This window comes from Alligator mississippiensis, chromosome 3 (assembly GCF_030867095.1).
Source record: "Alligator mississippiensis isolate rAllMis1 chromosome 3, rAllMis1, whole genome shotgun sequence".
Lineage (NCBI taxonomy): Eukaryota > Metazoa > Chordata > Crocodylia > Alligatoridae > Alligator > Alligator mississippiensis.
Genome location: NC_081826.1, coordinates 163,019,735 through 163,034,808, shown reverse-complemented (window position 1 = coordinate 163,034,808; position 15,074 = coordinate 163,019,735). Strand labels below are relative to the sequence as shown.

Here is a 15,074-nt window from a genome sequence, read left to right as displayed (position 1 = left end):
AGCTAGCTGTAGGTGAGGCACAGGCCCAGTATTTGAAACAGGTGAAAAGAAGCCAAGGTCATGCAGACCCAGGGCATCGATCCAGCTACATACTGTGAAAGAATGAACCAGATGGCATGTTCCCCATCTGGAGAACTGGAGGAGGAGTTTCTCTCTGAAGGCGATGAGAGAATTTAAGCGGGTGGGCAATGATGTTCACATTGCCCTGCACATGCAAATTCCGCATTCTTCTTGGACGCAGGCACTTATGGATTAAAAGTCATTGCCTGCTGTAACTCATATGGATGTTCCATTCATTCCTAAGGTGTTCCTAAAGTGTTTTGAGATCCTCAGCTGGAACGTGCAAGAGAAATTGCAGAATATAGTGGTTTTCTTCCCTCTCCCTCTTCTCCTGTGTTTGACTTTGTCCTTTTTCAATAGGATTGGAGTATTGATGTAGCTGTGATGAAACAAGAAGTTTATAAGAGGCAAGGATTTTTTGTGATATCTTTTATTAGACCAAATGTATAGTTGGCAAGGCTGTTGGACAAGCTTTTGGGCATCAAGTACCCTTCCTCAGGTCTTTCCTTTTTAAAATCTTTTGAGCCTTACTGTCAAACTTTTATTCCCCTCTCATTTAGAGGGGAATAAAAATTTACATTAGTTTACATTTAGTTTACATTTCTGTAACCCCCATGGTCTTCCCTACAGCTGTTCCTGATTTATATCTGCCAGAATTCAGGATAAGGCCCATTGTGTCCTGAGTGTTGCTAAAAACATTAAAAACTCAGGACATCAATGAGATTTTTTTTTTCTTTTTAATAATACATTTTGCTGTTTTTTTCACTGGCCTTTGGAGGTTTGAGCCTTTAGAGTTTGTTTTCCAGCTCATCTTTATCGAATGAAAAGTTCTTTAAAGCAATTTTCTAAATCTCTGAAGTGGAGAGTCTCATGTAATCACAGAACTCCAGGAGTGGAGGTTAAAAAGCAACTAATAAGTATGATGAGACGTTCCAAAATAATGAGTTGGCAATGCTGTATTTTAATAGGTTTATTGAATACAATGCCCAATATCAGAAGTGCATAGAAGATCTATAGGCAGGCAAGGTTATTTGGGTACACGTGGTATCTTTTATTAAATAGTTGGAAAAATTGTTCTTTTCAAGCTTTCAGGTACAGAGCTTGCAAAGAACAATTTTTCCAACTATTTAATAAAAGATACCACATGTACCCAAACCTTGTCTGTCTACTAGAGCTGTGTGAAAGCACTGTTTCATTTCAACTAGTGTTTCGCCGTTTCAAAGGGCCAGTGTTTCATTTCGTCGTTTCATTTCAAAGCACTGTTCCATTCCGTTTCATCGAAACTGTTTCGACGCATTTTGACATTTCACCCATAGGCTATAATGGGGAATCATAAAAATGCCTAAAACTTTGTCATTTCTTGCCTGATTCAGGTGAAAATTGCGGGGATGGTAGACCCTTCTGAGGACATGAAGTCTGCCACGTTTCAAGTAGATGGGTTAAGAGGTTTCTGGAAAACTGCACCTCAAATTGTTCAAAGCAAAACTTGTGACGCTTCCCAGCAGTGGCAGCCTCCTGTCATCTGACCCTCAGATCCGGGAGCCCGCACACCCAGGAGGGCTGCAGGGCTGTGCTGGACTTCTCCCAGGGCTGCGGGCCCCCGGATCTACATGCCAGATGACAGGAGGCTGCCACTGCTGCCTGGGGCCAGCAGCAGCATCAATCTTCCCGGCACTGGGCGTGGGCTATGCCCAGCGCTGGTCGTATGTGGTAGAGCCTCTTCTCATCCGACGTGCTGATCCAGGGGTCTGCACCCCCTGGAGGAGTCCAGCACAGCCCTGCAGCCCTCCCAGGGGTGTGGGCCCATGGATCTGCACTCCAGATGACAGGAGGCTGCCACTGGCAGCTGGGACTGGTGCTGGGTGCAGCTGGCGCTGAGCGCTAGGAAGACTGCTACTGCCATTGGCCCCAGCCAGCAACGACAGCATGCTGTCATCCTGTGCGCAGATCCAGGGGCCTGCACCCCTGGGAGGGATGTGGGGCTGTGCCAGGCTCCTCTTGGGGGGCGTGGGCCCCCGGATCTGCGTGCGGGATGACAACAGGCCGCTGCTGCTGGCTGGGACCAATGCTGAAGCCAAGTAACCCTGGCTTCGAAACTTGAAATGTCTCAAAACTTTTGAAATGTTTTGAGTGCCCTTGTTTTATTTCAAAGCCTTTTGTTTTGTTTCAATTTTGCTGTTTCCAGCTTGAAATGCGTCGAAAAGCTTTGAAACAAAACACCCGGCGAAATTTTCACAGCCCTACTACTTATGTCCTTTGACCACCATGGCTACAGCGAACACCCCTGAAACTTAGAAGATCTACAAAACTGTTATGTGGGTTTTGTTGTTGTTGTTGTTGTTTTTTGCGGGGGCGGGGGGGGAAGAAAAGCTAATTTCTCATTCACAAAAATAACTAATTAGCCTTCGGGGAAGAAAATGTCTTTTCTCCATATCATGAGTAAGGTTTAAGCATTAATTTTATAATCTGGTAAACTATGGGGAGCCATGATTTTAACCATTTTAGATTCAACAACCATGGTATTAATTTGCATAGCCTTCATTCTATTTTGCACTGAAAATTGATTAATACATTTCTCTTAAAAACGTAACACACTAGTCTGCTTAACATGACACTAGATGATGGGCAGTATGTTTAAAATTAAATAATGGTCAGTATGTCTAAAACTCATTTTACTCGCAGTGTGCAAATACAAAGTGGCAAGATAGCAAATGGCAGATAATTATTAGGATTATTCATGACTGTAGCTTCATTATTATGTGGAACAATACTGCTCTAATTATTCTCAGTCTTATACTGCTCTAATTATTCTCAGTCTTAAGCCGGATGTGTTTAAAACCTGTTTTCAAATTTTAAAAGCCTGTGACTGGAGTTGTAGTTATCTCACTATGATTGGGTTTTATGCTGCTGCCTTTCACAATATCATCTGAGTGTTTCGCATGTAAAACCAACTGTATAAGTAAGTCCCTGGTGGGCTTGATGGAGTTTTCATTTAATCTGCAAGGCAGGAAACATCAGATAGGATCAGTACTTGGTGACCCACTGAAAAATGCCATGATGGTAGAGGAATTGCTAGTGGGTATGTATACATAACTATGTATGCATACATACGTAGCTATGTACATATAACCTATGTATAGTGCTAGGCAGCACTGGCATACCAGAAGTGAGATACTGGAAGTGATGCTTTTCTGAAGTGATGCTTTTCTAAAGTGATATAACATTGAAATCCTGCTTGGGACTGCATGGCTCTTGTTACCAAAGCAGACAGTAAGTCCTAGGGACCTGGTCAGCAACTATTCTGTATCATTAGATTTTTTGCAACCCTAAATTACCCCAGTAGCGACCAGTTATTAGAAGGTACCATAAGTCAAGGGTGGCCAACCTGTGGCATATATGCCAGAAGCAACATGGGCAGCCACTGTATATGGCATACAACACTGAGGAAGATCAGGGAACACAGTGGCAGATAGGGCATGGGGCAGAAAAAAAAGCAGCAGTTTGGTATGGGGAAGGGAAGCAGTGTCATGCCTGCCAAAAAGGCTGGCCCACATTGCCACAAGTCCCATTGATATCAGTTAAAGTCAGTCACCTAGGGTGATTACAAAAGTGACATTTTTGGTGTGATTGGGTCCCTGAAAGCTGTCTACAGCCATGACATAGCACACATGCATGGTTGCAAAACGCTTTTAAAATGGCCGATCACGTGAAAAATTAATCCTGGTCAAATAAGGTATTAGATTATGGTGCTGTGGAGCCCGTGCCTCGCTCTGCCTGGCCTATTGGGGTGTGGCCCCTCCCCTCAACTCGCCTGCCACGACTTGGATGTACTCGATTACATTCAGAGGGGTCTCCAGTGGAGATCTTTATCCTGGGTGGGACCTCCCAATAGACGGTGTTACTCACGGTTACCGGACGCGGTGATCCACGGGGCTCCGCCTCCCCTACACCCCGTCCACACGCCAACCGCTGGGCGATGTTGTCCAGATGTTGCCAGGCCCAGTATGATGGCCCCTGACCGGTTCCGGTCGTCCTCCCTCCTGCTGAGAGGGGTTTCTCCTTCCTCCTTCCTTAAAGATAATACTCCTCCGAACCAGGGGGAGCTGGTGGGTGCTTCCCCTGGTGCCAGCCCCCTCCCGGGGCTTCCTCTGTCTCCCCTCTCCTCCCGTCCGCAGGGCGCTCCCCTGCCTCCTGTGCGTTTGCCGCTTCAGGACGCTGAGAGAGTGCCTCGGCGTGCACTCTCTGGCTGCCTCTCGCTTGGCTGCCGGCGGCAGGCTTCCCGCTCCTGCCTACGCTGCCTGTTTGAGACCCGCAGACGGGGTCCTTGCTGCCCCGTGCGAGAGCCTGCGGCACAGGCAGCACACCCGTGCTCTCTCTCCCTGGCTCCCGCGCGTTCCCTGTTCTGCCGGCATTCTTAAATCCTCCCGCCGTGGCCGCTCTGGCCGCTGGGATTGGCTCAGCTGTTCACCGCGTGGGGAACAGCTGTTGCCAGAGCCGGCGTAACGGCGGCTTGCGCGGCTGCGGCCGCGGATGCGGCTCTTCCTCCCGCTGCCCCTCTGACGGTGCGTATGCCCTTCTGGGGGCTTGCTCTCGGGGTCTGGGGTCTGTGGGTCCCCTTTGCTCCCCCTCGCTCGCCTGTGGGGGCGCTTCGCCGCCACAGGTGCTATAAAGCAGAGCGTCTTAGGGAACTTAGAGTTCAGAGGAGGGCCACGTGCATAATTAGAGGTCAAGAAAACGGGCCATATGAGGAGAGGCTGAGATGCATAAGACTCTTCAGCCCGGAGAAGCAAAGGCTCAGGGGTGACTTGGTGCCAGCCTATAAGTATATAAGGGGTGTGCATCAGAACTTGGGAGAACATCTGTTCACCAGGGCACCCCAAGGGAAGACAAGGTCTAACAGTCACAAACTGCTGGAAGACTGTTTTAGAGTGGGCATAAGGAAAAAATTCTTTACTGTCCAAGTCTCCAGAGTCTGGATGAGACCCCCCAAAAGTGGTGCAAGCACCTACTCTAGATACCTTTAAGTAATGCTTGCATGCTTATCTTGCTGATGTGATCTGACCCCAGCTGACTTCCTGCCCCTTGGGCAGGGGGCTGAACCCGATGATCTGACAAGATCCATTCCAGCCCTAATGTCTGTGAAATCTATGAAACTTGTGTTCCTTCTAGGGTTAATTTTTCACACAGGGGCGGGGCTATCAGCAGGAGAAGGAGGGGAAAGGAGAGAGCACTGCCGGCTGAGTTAGAGTGGGACCCTAATGTCTTTAGGCACCCCTTAAATACCCTTATGAATCTGGTTCTAGATACTAACAAGGCCCAGAATTAGATATGGTCTTTCTGTGGAGTCAAATTAGACCCAAAACATGCTGAGAGGCTTGGGTTTTACATTTCACATCAATGCACTAGCATTTGCATTTTAAATCAAGGGGGAAAGTGAAAACTGGCAGATATGCCAATTATTTATAAGGATAATTTACCAAAACATCATTCCTATTTGAGTAAACCTTTAGAAAGAGGCTTTCTTGGTTCTGCATATTTCACTTGGAACCAAAGTACTGTGATAAACTCATGTGCATTTTTAAATTAATGCAAATAATAGGTAGTGTTGCAAGGCATAAACTAATCAAATATTCCATGGGTCTGTGCTTCAAGTCCTCAGGACCTTGTCAAGCATTCACTTGCAACAGTTGCAAATCACTGGGATGTACTGACCTATTAAAGTTAGTATGTGTTAAGGAGATAACCCTTGACTGAAAGGGAATAACTTTGCAGTGCTAAGAGAGCGCTTAAACACATGCTAAACTGCTTGAATGTGCATAGTTTTGAGTTTTAACTGTGCTTAGTAAGTATTAATTTGAACATGTAAGGGTGAAGTCACTCATTACATTTAGACCATACTAAGGGCATTTAAAACACTAACATCCACATGCTAAAATTCGTCAACTCATGGTAAGTACTCTCAGAGCATCTCAGTTACACCACTTCTGACAGGGGTTAACTGTAGGCTGTGCTACCTGACACGTTAAAGTAACTTTAGTCTGCTCCACAAAGATAAAACAAGCAATTTGCAGTTCTCCGGCATCCAGGATGCACCACTTCTAGCTCCCCGCTTCCTGTCAGCGAGCAGGGGCATGGTGAGGAGCCAGGACACCTGGCTACTATCCCTGCTGTAGTGGCAAATCAGTTGTACAGACAAGAAAAGGTATTGCCTCTTACCATGTGACAGCTCACAGCACATTCTAACTTTAACGCTGCTTAACATGCCATAGACTTAGTCTGGTGTAATTGTAACATGGAAGTTCACCCTAACACCACCCTCAGCTTTTGCTGTAGAAATGTGGGTGAGATTTTAGGAATTGCTCCATATTGTGCTAACTATGCTCCTGCTCAAGTCAATGTGTTAGTTTCCCCATGAATTTAAATAGGTGAGGTTTCCTGCCGCTTCACTTTGGAAAATTCTTGAGTACTGGGTCCTGCATATAACCAGGGAAGAAAGAATGAAAATGTTCCTTGCATATAACCTATGCCATGAGGTCTTCTTGAAGGGACAGAAAGAACTATCTTAAAGTGCAAAAGAAGCCATTCACCATTAGACTTTGGCTCTTTTGAGCAGCACAGATGATGTGTGTACTAGGTAAAAGCAACAGCTAAAGAGATGGCTAGATATCCCGTAAATGACTCCTTGAGGAAGAATTGCCAAAGCAACATAGTAAATACTCAATCCATTAAGCGTCTTGCAACAAACTATTTTCATTAAAGCACCTGTAAAAATAGAAGCCATGTTAAGTTTGAGGTTTTGTTCCTGTCCTGTTTTTTTCCCCTAACTCATCATCATCATCATCATCATCAAAGCCCTTGAAAGAGAAGCATGCCTTTTCTGTCTCGTGAGAAATGCTTACAAACATGATTTGGGGCCTGACCCGCCATGATTCTGCACCTCGCACAGTGATTTTGGCCAGTGCAAAATGCCTGTAGAATCAGGCCAGATCAGGATGTTTACCTGAGCTACACGGAGCAGAGGAGAACTAGACCCCTGCTTTATACTAAGGAGTGCCACTGAGATTACAGTGTCTGGCTTTTGCTGCTGTGCCCCTTTATTGAAGGTCAGGCAGAAAAGTGAGATAATTTTGTGGAGCCTGTAAGGTGTTTGCTCTCATTAGCAAGACATGAAAGTTTTTAAAATGCCAGAGTGTTTACTGTTGTGCTAATTGGGCTGACAAGAGTTGCCAAGGAACAAATGGTCACAGAGAATGAGTGTTACCCTCTTATTTGCATGAGGTGGCCTCTTCAGATTTGGGCTGAGCTGTACTACTGAGGCATTGTGGTGAGCCTTCAACATCTTCGTCCACATAAAACTCAGACTTTGGATAAATAGAAAGTAACAATCTCTGGGGCTACCAAACTGCCAGTGTTTACCAGCAACCCATTATGAAACACTGTAATTAAACAAAAAATAAGCCAAGAATGACTTCTTACCAAGTCTACATGTTCTAAAAATTAAGGGCCAGATTCACCTTGATGAGCTTCCTAGAGGTAGAGTGGTGACTGTAGCAGTATAGAGCAGTCCACTACTTTTGTTATAGTAGGGAAGGGGGTCCCAAGTAGATTTGTAAAACTTCCCTCCCACATGGCAGGTCCAAAGGAAGAAAAGCAGCAATACTCTGTGTTGCCTTAAATAAGTCTCTTTTTGGCCAGAGAGGGTTTTGCTGGACTATCGCCTTATATATGTTTCCTAGTGCTGCCGGAGTTCTGCAGCTGGAAGCATTTTGGCTCTCAGTTCCAGCATCCCTTGTACTTTCAAACTCCTGTGCCAGTGTGCATAGATTTTAGTTTGTTAACTACTGGAGTCTTTATTGGTGCCTGCCATCCTGCTAGTTTGCATTGATCCTCCCTGGTGGCACTCGTATGCCCTTTGATAAAGTAGCTGTCAAAGTAGCCATCCCTCGATGAGCCAGGCTCCAGGACCCACTCTGATCTGAGATGTTCATTAGTGTTGTTTGCCAAAAGGTTTATGTAACAGATGTTACAAAGCGGACACGCACACGCACACACACACTCGGAAGTATGGGAAGAGCTGTCAGGGTGATGGAGGGAGGTTGCTCCGTGGGACTAGACTAGCTCAGAGACACAGCTGCATCTGCTTAACGGCAACTAATGTCTTTGTGTGACCATGCTGTATTTTCAGCTTGTCATCATGGCTGGGACTATTCTGCTCGCCTACTACTTCGAGTGCACTGATACTTTTCAGGTGCATATCCAGGGGTTCTTCTGTCAGGACGGAGAGCTGATGAAGCCTTACCCAGGAACAGAGGAAGAGAGCTTTATTTCCCCTCTTGTGCTGTATTGTGTGCTGGCTTCAACCCCAACAGCTATTGTAAGTATAAAAGCAGACTCTAATTCTTCACTGTTGAGCCAAATAATATGCTATTTAGAAGCCCACCAATGTCGTAATATTTCTGGTCCCTCCTCTCTTTTCAGTATTAATTTATCAGTATTTGAGACTGAACAAAAACAGAGAGAGCCAAATAAAAAGAAAAATAAATGCATGAGATAGCCACAGATGTAATTATTCTAATATGATCACAAGGCAGGCTGAACATGGGTAGAGTATGTGTAGCTTGTATTATAACTAGCTCACTTTAAGGATAGTGTGTGATTCTGTGGGTTCCAGAGAGGCCCTACAAGTAATGGCTATGTGTTATTTGCAATAAAATAACCCAAATAAGATTTGGATCAGATCTGAGTGGAACAGTATAGAGCACTTAAGACTGTTTGCTGCTATTTTAAAAAGACTGTTAGAGGGCTAAGATGAGGAGTAACATAATACTTGAAAAATCACAAATGTTCTTTGCTCTTTGTGTGTGTGTGTGTGTGTGTGTGTGTGTGTGTGTGTGTCACAGGTACACATCAGTTAACTTTCTTTAGTGTATTTCTTTTACTATCCTAGAAGATAACAGCCAGCCAAAGTGCAATTATGCCCATTTTCAAGTAGCAAAATGCTGACATTCTAAGCTGCTTATTGTAGCCATTTAACTTTTTACATTTTTCCACAGAAATTGCCAGTTTTGTTAAAATCTGGTTAAATTAATACAATTTGTTCAGATTTTGGCATCTTTTTTTTTCTCCTGTGTCTTTGTTCTGCAGAGTCATTAAATATTGTATGCAGATTTTTAGAAGAGTTGAATTATAGATTTGTATATGTTGTATTAAATTTCTCAGGGTCATTTTTCTTTTTTACTCATGACAAGTTTAGGACCGTTATGGAACCCATAGAATCAGGTAATACAAAAGGTGAGAATAAATAACAGGAAGATTTTTCAGAAGTGCCTGAGGGATTTAGGCACAAAAGCTCTGCTAAAGACCAGTGGGATTTGTGTACCTAGTTCACTTAAGTGCTTATGAAGATCTTCTCCGGTAGCAGTTTTATTTTCTGCTTTGGAGCTGTGGGCTTAACTGGTAATTTGACTTGGTTGAATTCCGTTAATGCTGCAGTAGTTCAGTAATACTGCAAATAAAGAAATTGCAATTTGACCTGGGATTGCTGTCCATTCCCATGTCTGTCCTGTTCTAGCAATGCATTTCAGAATATTTGAGGAAGTAGCTTTCACAGGTAGTGTTTGTGTAGGGCGATTTAATGCAGTGCTTACTATGGGTCTAATGCCTCACCAGTGACGTCAGGGCAAGACTTGTCTTTGTACCTCAGGAGGAACAGGGTCAGCTCTCCGGTGGGTATGTGATGGTGAAATGGCTGTTCTTGAGGTGTTCCTTCCCTGAGGAGGCTTCAGCTGGGCAGTGCAAATTTGCTGTGATCTTTTAAATTTGGTTTACAGCAAACAGTTTCTATCTGACCCAGCGATCAATGAAGACCTCTTCATCCTTGGGGCTACTCAGCTACCTTCCCTGGGCAGAGAAGTCCGGCTGGCATGCTTTTCAGTGCTCTAGCATCAAATGCAAAGCCATTAGCCTGGCCCTTTTTAAAGCTTTATTTTTTCTTTTTTCATATACGATATTCAATCTTTTAATTCTCATTTTAGACTAAGATTTGAAATTTTAATACTAACCTCAAAACAGCATGTATCTGGGGCTGGTCTTTCATGCTTTCTTGACAGGATAACCGTTTCCTCCACATGAGTTCAATAAGCCTTCTGACAGCCAGTCAGTTTAGAAGGCCATGGGATTTCAGCCACAATCCCAACGGTCACACCTCCTGGCATGCCACATATGCGTGGCAGGGCACATGACTTTGGAATCAGGGATTAGAGCTCTCTCACACCTTATTTGCCAGATCATGATCCCAGGCCCCCCCTGCACCAGCAGTTTAAAACCCATTTGCCAATAATCCGCTGATTGTTAGTCGTCTGGGGACCAAACTAGAATCTGAAACTGGCCCCAGCCAACAATCTGCTGATTGTCAAGACCCCAACTAGGGTTAACTCTGTCCCAGGCATGGGGACCCCAGGCTATGGCAGCCTGATCCTGGGGTTCCTATGTACTGGGACCTTTAAAACCCCTTTGCTTCCCAGATGAGCAGCACATAGGGTTTCAACTAAGCACCAGCGCACGATACAAACAAACCACAAAATGATTATGTATTATATGTGGAATAACGTTGTGGCTCATTAACTGTATAATCATGCTTTAAATGGATTTTAACATGAAGCCATGTTACTATTTAAGGTGCAGTTAACCTGTTAATTGCATCTTAAATGTAACGGGCCTAAGTTTCTAACATACTCCCCACACATTTCTCTCTGGGTTACATTTTTCCCTCTTTCATACTCAGGCAGAAAGTTTCATTCTTACACCACTGCTTCAGTGCATCATGCTGCTAGCAGTCAATCTCCAGCCAAACTTCCCTTACACACCAAGGATGAGAAGTATCATCTATAACCAAATCTTGGCAGTGCCTAAGAAGGCATTTCTACACTTTGTCCTGTATCCCCTAACCTACCTGACTTCAAAGTCACTGTTCTCAATCATCATGTGTATATATCCCTCCTAACACTTATAGAAACCCTGTGAGTACTGATGATTTATCATTCAAATGACTGGATTTTAGGAAGAGGTTTTAATATCAGTGGGACCCATACACGGTTTTGCCAGATGAAACTGTCCTGCCTCTTCCATTCATGCTATAGTAATCATATCCTTGTAAGAACGAGGCAAATTCAGGGTTCCTTCTTGGACTGTTTGCTGCCAATTAAGAATTCCTCTGTGGGCCTTTAAACAGGCCACGTGCAAGATAAAGCTTTAGGAGTGGTTGGGATCTGTTCTTTCCTCTGTGCACCTGCTGAACTCTGCTTAACATAAAGGAGAGTTGCATGTGCATACTGAGAGACTACACTGATTGCAGGGCTAATCTACCACTTCACTCCATACACTTTGCCATCACAGTAATCACAGTCATCCCACAGCAGGAGTATGGCAAGTACATGGAAATCAAGCCTAGTGAGTTCTTTTTTTATAGTAATGGTCTCGCAAGTGAGATTATTACTGCAGTTCCTACAAGACTGTCTCTAGGATCATTTGATAAAGAGGTGCTTTTACGGAGATGGAAGGAAGTTAGTAGACAGTACCTTCTCTTTAACCCATACACCCTGAGCAACATGCTGCTTTAGGTTACCAAACCTCCTACATGCTCTTATCATCTGAGTCAGCATCTGAGAGTACTGTGTTGGTTTGACCAAGAGGATTTTTTACTGTGAATCTGATTTTCCCTTATTTTATTATAGCACCAGTACCACATGGGGAGTAACTATTAACCTTGGCATCTCACAGAAGCACAGCAAGAGAGCATCCAGGACCTTACGCAGCCGGATCCCTAGAATTATGAAAACTAAAATAACAGTGTACATCCAGCTAGGCCAACCAAAGGAATTTTTTTTTTCACTGACTATCTGCAAACTTCTTATGAACAACCAAACTTTTTTTACTGACATTTTACATAATGTAAAGGGAGTGCAAAGTACAAAAATATACACTTTATTTGTATCGTTCATAAGCGCAAGAGCATTTTAATCCCCTCTTCTCTGCCCCCAGAAGCCAGGGACTTCTTAAAATTCCTAATATTATTAAGTACAGCAATTCACAGTGTTTTGTGTCACAACCTCATTCTTGCTGTGCTCTTCCTCCAGCAGTGGGAGTTAAAGCTTCCCTGGGCACAGGACAGGGGGAGCAGGAAAATCCACAACTGTAAAAAGATTGGACGCACAAGAGAGACAGCTTTCCCAACTACTTCACCTGTTAATCACCTGCTTGCTTGCCTATTTCCTGTAGGAACTACTCCAGGCATGAGCTGCTGTCCCCCAAAACTTTCCCTCTCAGGAGCAGGAAGAATAGGGGTGTTATCTCCCTGCTCTGTGGTGTATCATCTATTCTGAATAGATGAGACACCACATAGGACCAGGCCCCTCACAACTCTCCCGCTGTCCAGCCCAAGTCTGCATGCACTTGCCACCAGCATCAAGCTGGGCCAGGGCTCCACAGACCCTGGTGCAGTTGCTTCCTGCTTTCTGTTTGCCTGCCACAGCCAGACCAAGCTCTGGCCAGGCCCCTGCTGCCCACCAAGGAGCCCTGAGCTGCTTGCAGCAGGTGGTAGGGAGACTGCAAGCAGCTGCACAGGAGTCTGTGGAGTCCTGGCGTGGCTCGTTGCCAGCAGCAGGTGCATGCACGCATTGGGGTGGACAGTGGAGAAAAGGGGCAGGGCTGTACTGACATAACAAGGATCCCCCATGGCTCCCCTGCCATCTGCCCCGGCATGCCAACATCTTCCAATTTGGTTGCTTGTAGCCAGCAGTAGGGAGGCTACAAGCAACTGCACCAGGGTCCACAGAGCCCAAGCCTGGCTTGTTTTCGGTGGGTGCACACATGCCTCCGGGCAGACAGCTGAGGACCATGAGAGGCCCAGCCCTTGTTGTGGCAGTGTGGCCCCAGCTTCCTTGCTGTCTGCCCCGAGGCATGAGTGCCAAGCAAAATGTCTTTGTGTGCCATATTCAGGCATGCATGGCAGGGGTTGCTGACCCCTGGTCTACAGATTGCTCCTCCCCTTGTAGAATATGGCAGAGAGAAGTCTACTGCTGCTGTTAATGGGCTGTGAGTAGCCCCCCTTTTGCTACATCTGCTGCTCCCTGACCTGGTGCAGCAGCAAAGAGCTCGGTCCGCCCCTCCCCGTAGCAGCCGCAGACTTCTCTGTGCAGGAGACCTTAGGGAGGAAGTGGAACATATGCAGGTGTAACAAACTGGACAGGAGGGAAGGAGAACTCAAGCACAGGATGGGGATGCTCCATGCCCTACCTGCTTTTCTCACGACACACTCCCTGCCAGCCAGACATGCCCTCACCTGCCCTGCCCACCCCCATCCTGCACACGCAAGACCCAAAGCATTTCTAGAAAGGTCCCAGGAGACAGCAGCAGAGGGAACAGAGTTACCAACCATCCATACATTTTAGAGACATCTAAATATTTTAACAGACAAGCACTTTTAGCTGCCGTTTTCTGAACTGTCCATAAATTGACAGACAACTGGCAACCCTGATAGGCACACATCAATTTATACACCAGCACACTACAGCCAGGCATACCTGTGTACAAACCTGCGTGCACAGGCTGGAGAACAATGAGGGCTAATTTTAGTGCAACTTTGAGATGTCATAGGTCAGAATATGAGAGCCAAGAAAGAGCTCATTTGCAAAAACAAGGCATCCATTCTATGGAAGTTTTTTAAAACTCAAGTTGAAGTCAAAGGGCTGTGACTTGTGAGCAGGAAGCAGAATTCATGTGCAAATCTCTTCCCTGGTTCTGGCAAATCTGCTGTTCATCAGAAATGCATTTCTTTGGTAACATATTGTCTGTGTTTGTCTAGCCAAAACCTGCAGAATAAATAAGATCTCTTTCCTTGTCTGTTTTGTGCTCCTATCCTGTTGAAGCTTCATGTTGGGGGAACAAGGTAAATCAAGCAGTTTTCTCTGCCTTGCTGAATGTTAAATCCTCATATTCTAGAATGACAAACCTCTTTTGATGTTCTACCTGATAACTTTTAGCTGTGTGATAATAGGAAGTCCCTGCAAGAGGAAATGCTTGAATTTTACTGTGTTACTGTTAAATAAATAAAAGCCAAGCATACTGGGCTCAATTCTATGAAATACATCTTTCTCCCAAGTGTTTCACTGAGGATACTTCAAAGGCTTTTAGCTTCCTGTGTTCATTTTTAATTTGAGACTGAGTGCAGTGAAATTAATATCTTCTCTGTAGTAGGATGGTTGTGAATGAAATGGCCTTTTACCCCTAAATAAGGACAAACCAGGTTTTTTCTTCCACAGAAACCACTGGCCAAATTCTTTTTGATGAAATCAGTTATCCTCACAGTCTTAAAAATCTTAACATTTCCTTTAAACTTTGGAGAGGATGAGGGGGTGGAATCATTCCTGGAGTCATGTTAACAGGAATCGGCGAATCTACCTCCAGTGTGTTCCTTGTACAGCAGCTCAACAAGACATCTGGGGTTTCATCCTAATCTATTGTAACTGGGCTCTGCTCTGTTGGCATCAGTGGAGCTATGCTGATTAACACCCACTTGGGATCTATGTTCAGTTTCACTGTGTTCTTTTTTTTTTCATGTGAAAGCTTTCAAGCCATCCCACAGGAAGACAGAAATTGGGGCTAATCCTTTCCAATTCAAGCAGACAGGAATATGGTATGCTAGCGATCTCCCTGGGGAGTGTTCATGTGGGTAAACAGACTAACAGCCTGTCTTTTGTGGGACCTTCTGTTTCCCTCTATGGGATTTCAGCTCATACTATAACAGTCTTTCTTCACCGAATTGCACCTAAATGAAAGACCTTAAAGGCAGAATGTACAAGTCAGAGTATACAAAGTCTGAATGTGTCCATACAGTATTTTGGTCCTGGATTCAGTTTGAGACACCAAGAAATCAGCGCATATTTCAAAAGCAAGGCACATGTAAGCTCTCAAATTATACACTAAAGACTTTTTATAACCTTACTTAGATCTGCCAA

At 44.8% G+C, this 15,074-nt stretch overlaps 1 protein-coding gene across 3 annotated transcripts in view; it reads left to right on the top strand.

The window, feature by feature from the left end:
- Nucleotides 1-15,074, top strand: part of PLPPR1 (phospholipid phosphatase related 1) — a 251,523-nt gene that overhangs the window by 188,055 nt on the left and 48,394 nt on the right. For all 3 annotated transcript variants that reach the window (XM_019490796.2, XM_059724611.1, XM_019490797.2), the window contains exon 3: nt 8,246-8,434. In XM_019490796.2, coding sequence (XP_019346341.1) covers nt 8,246-8,434 — 189 coding nt within the window. The remainder of the gene's footprint in view (nt 1-8,245; nt 8,435-15,074) is intronic.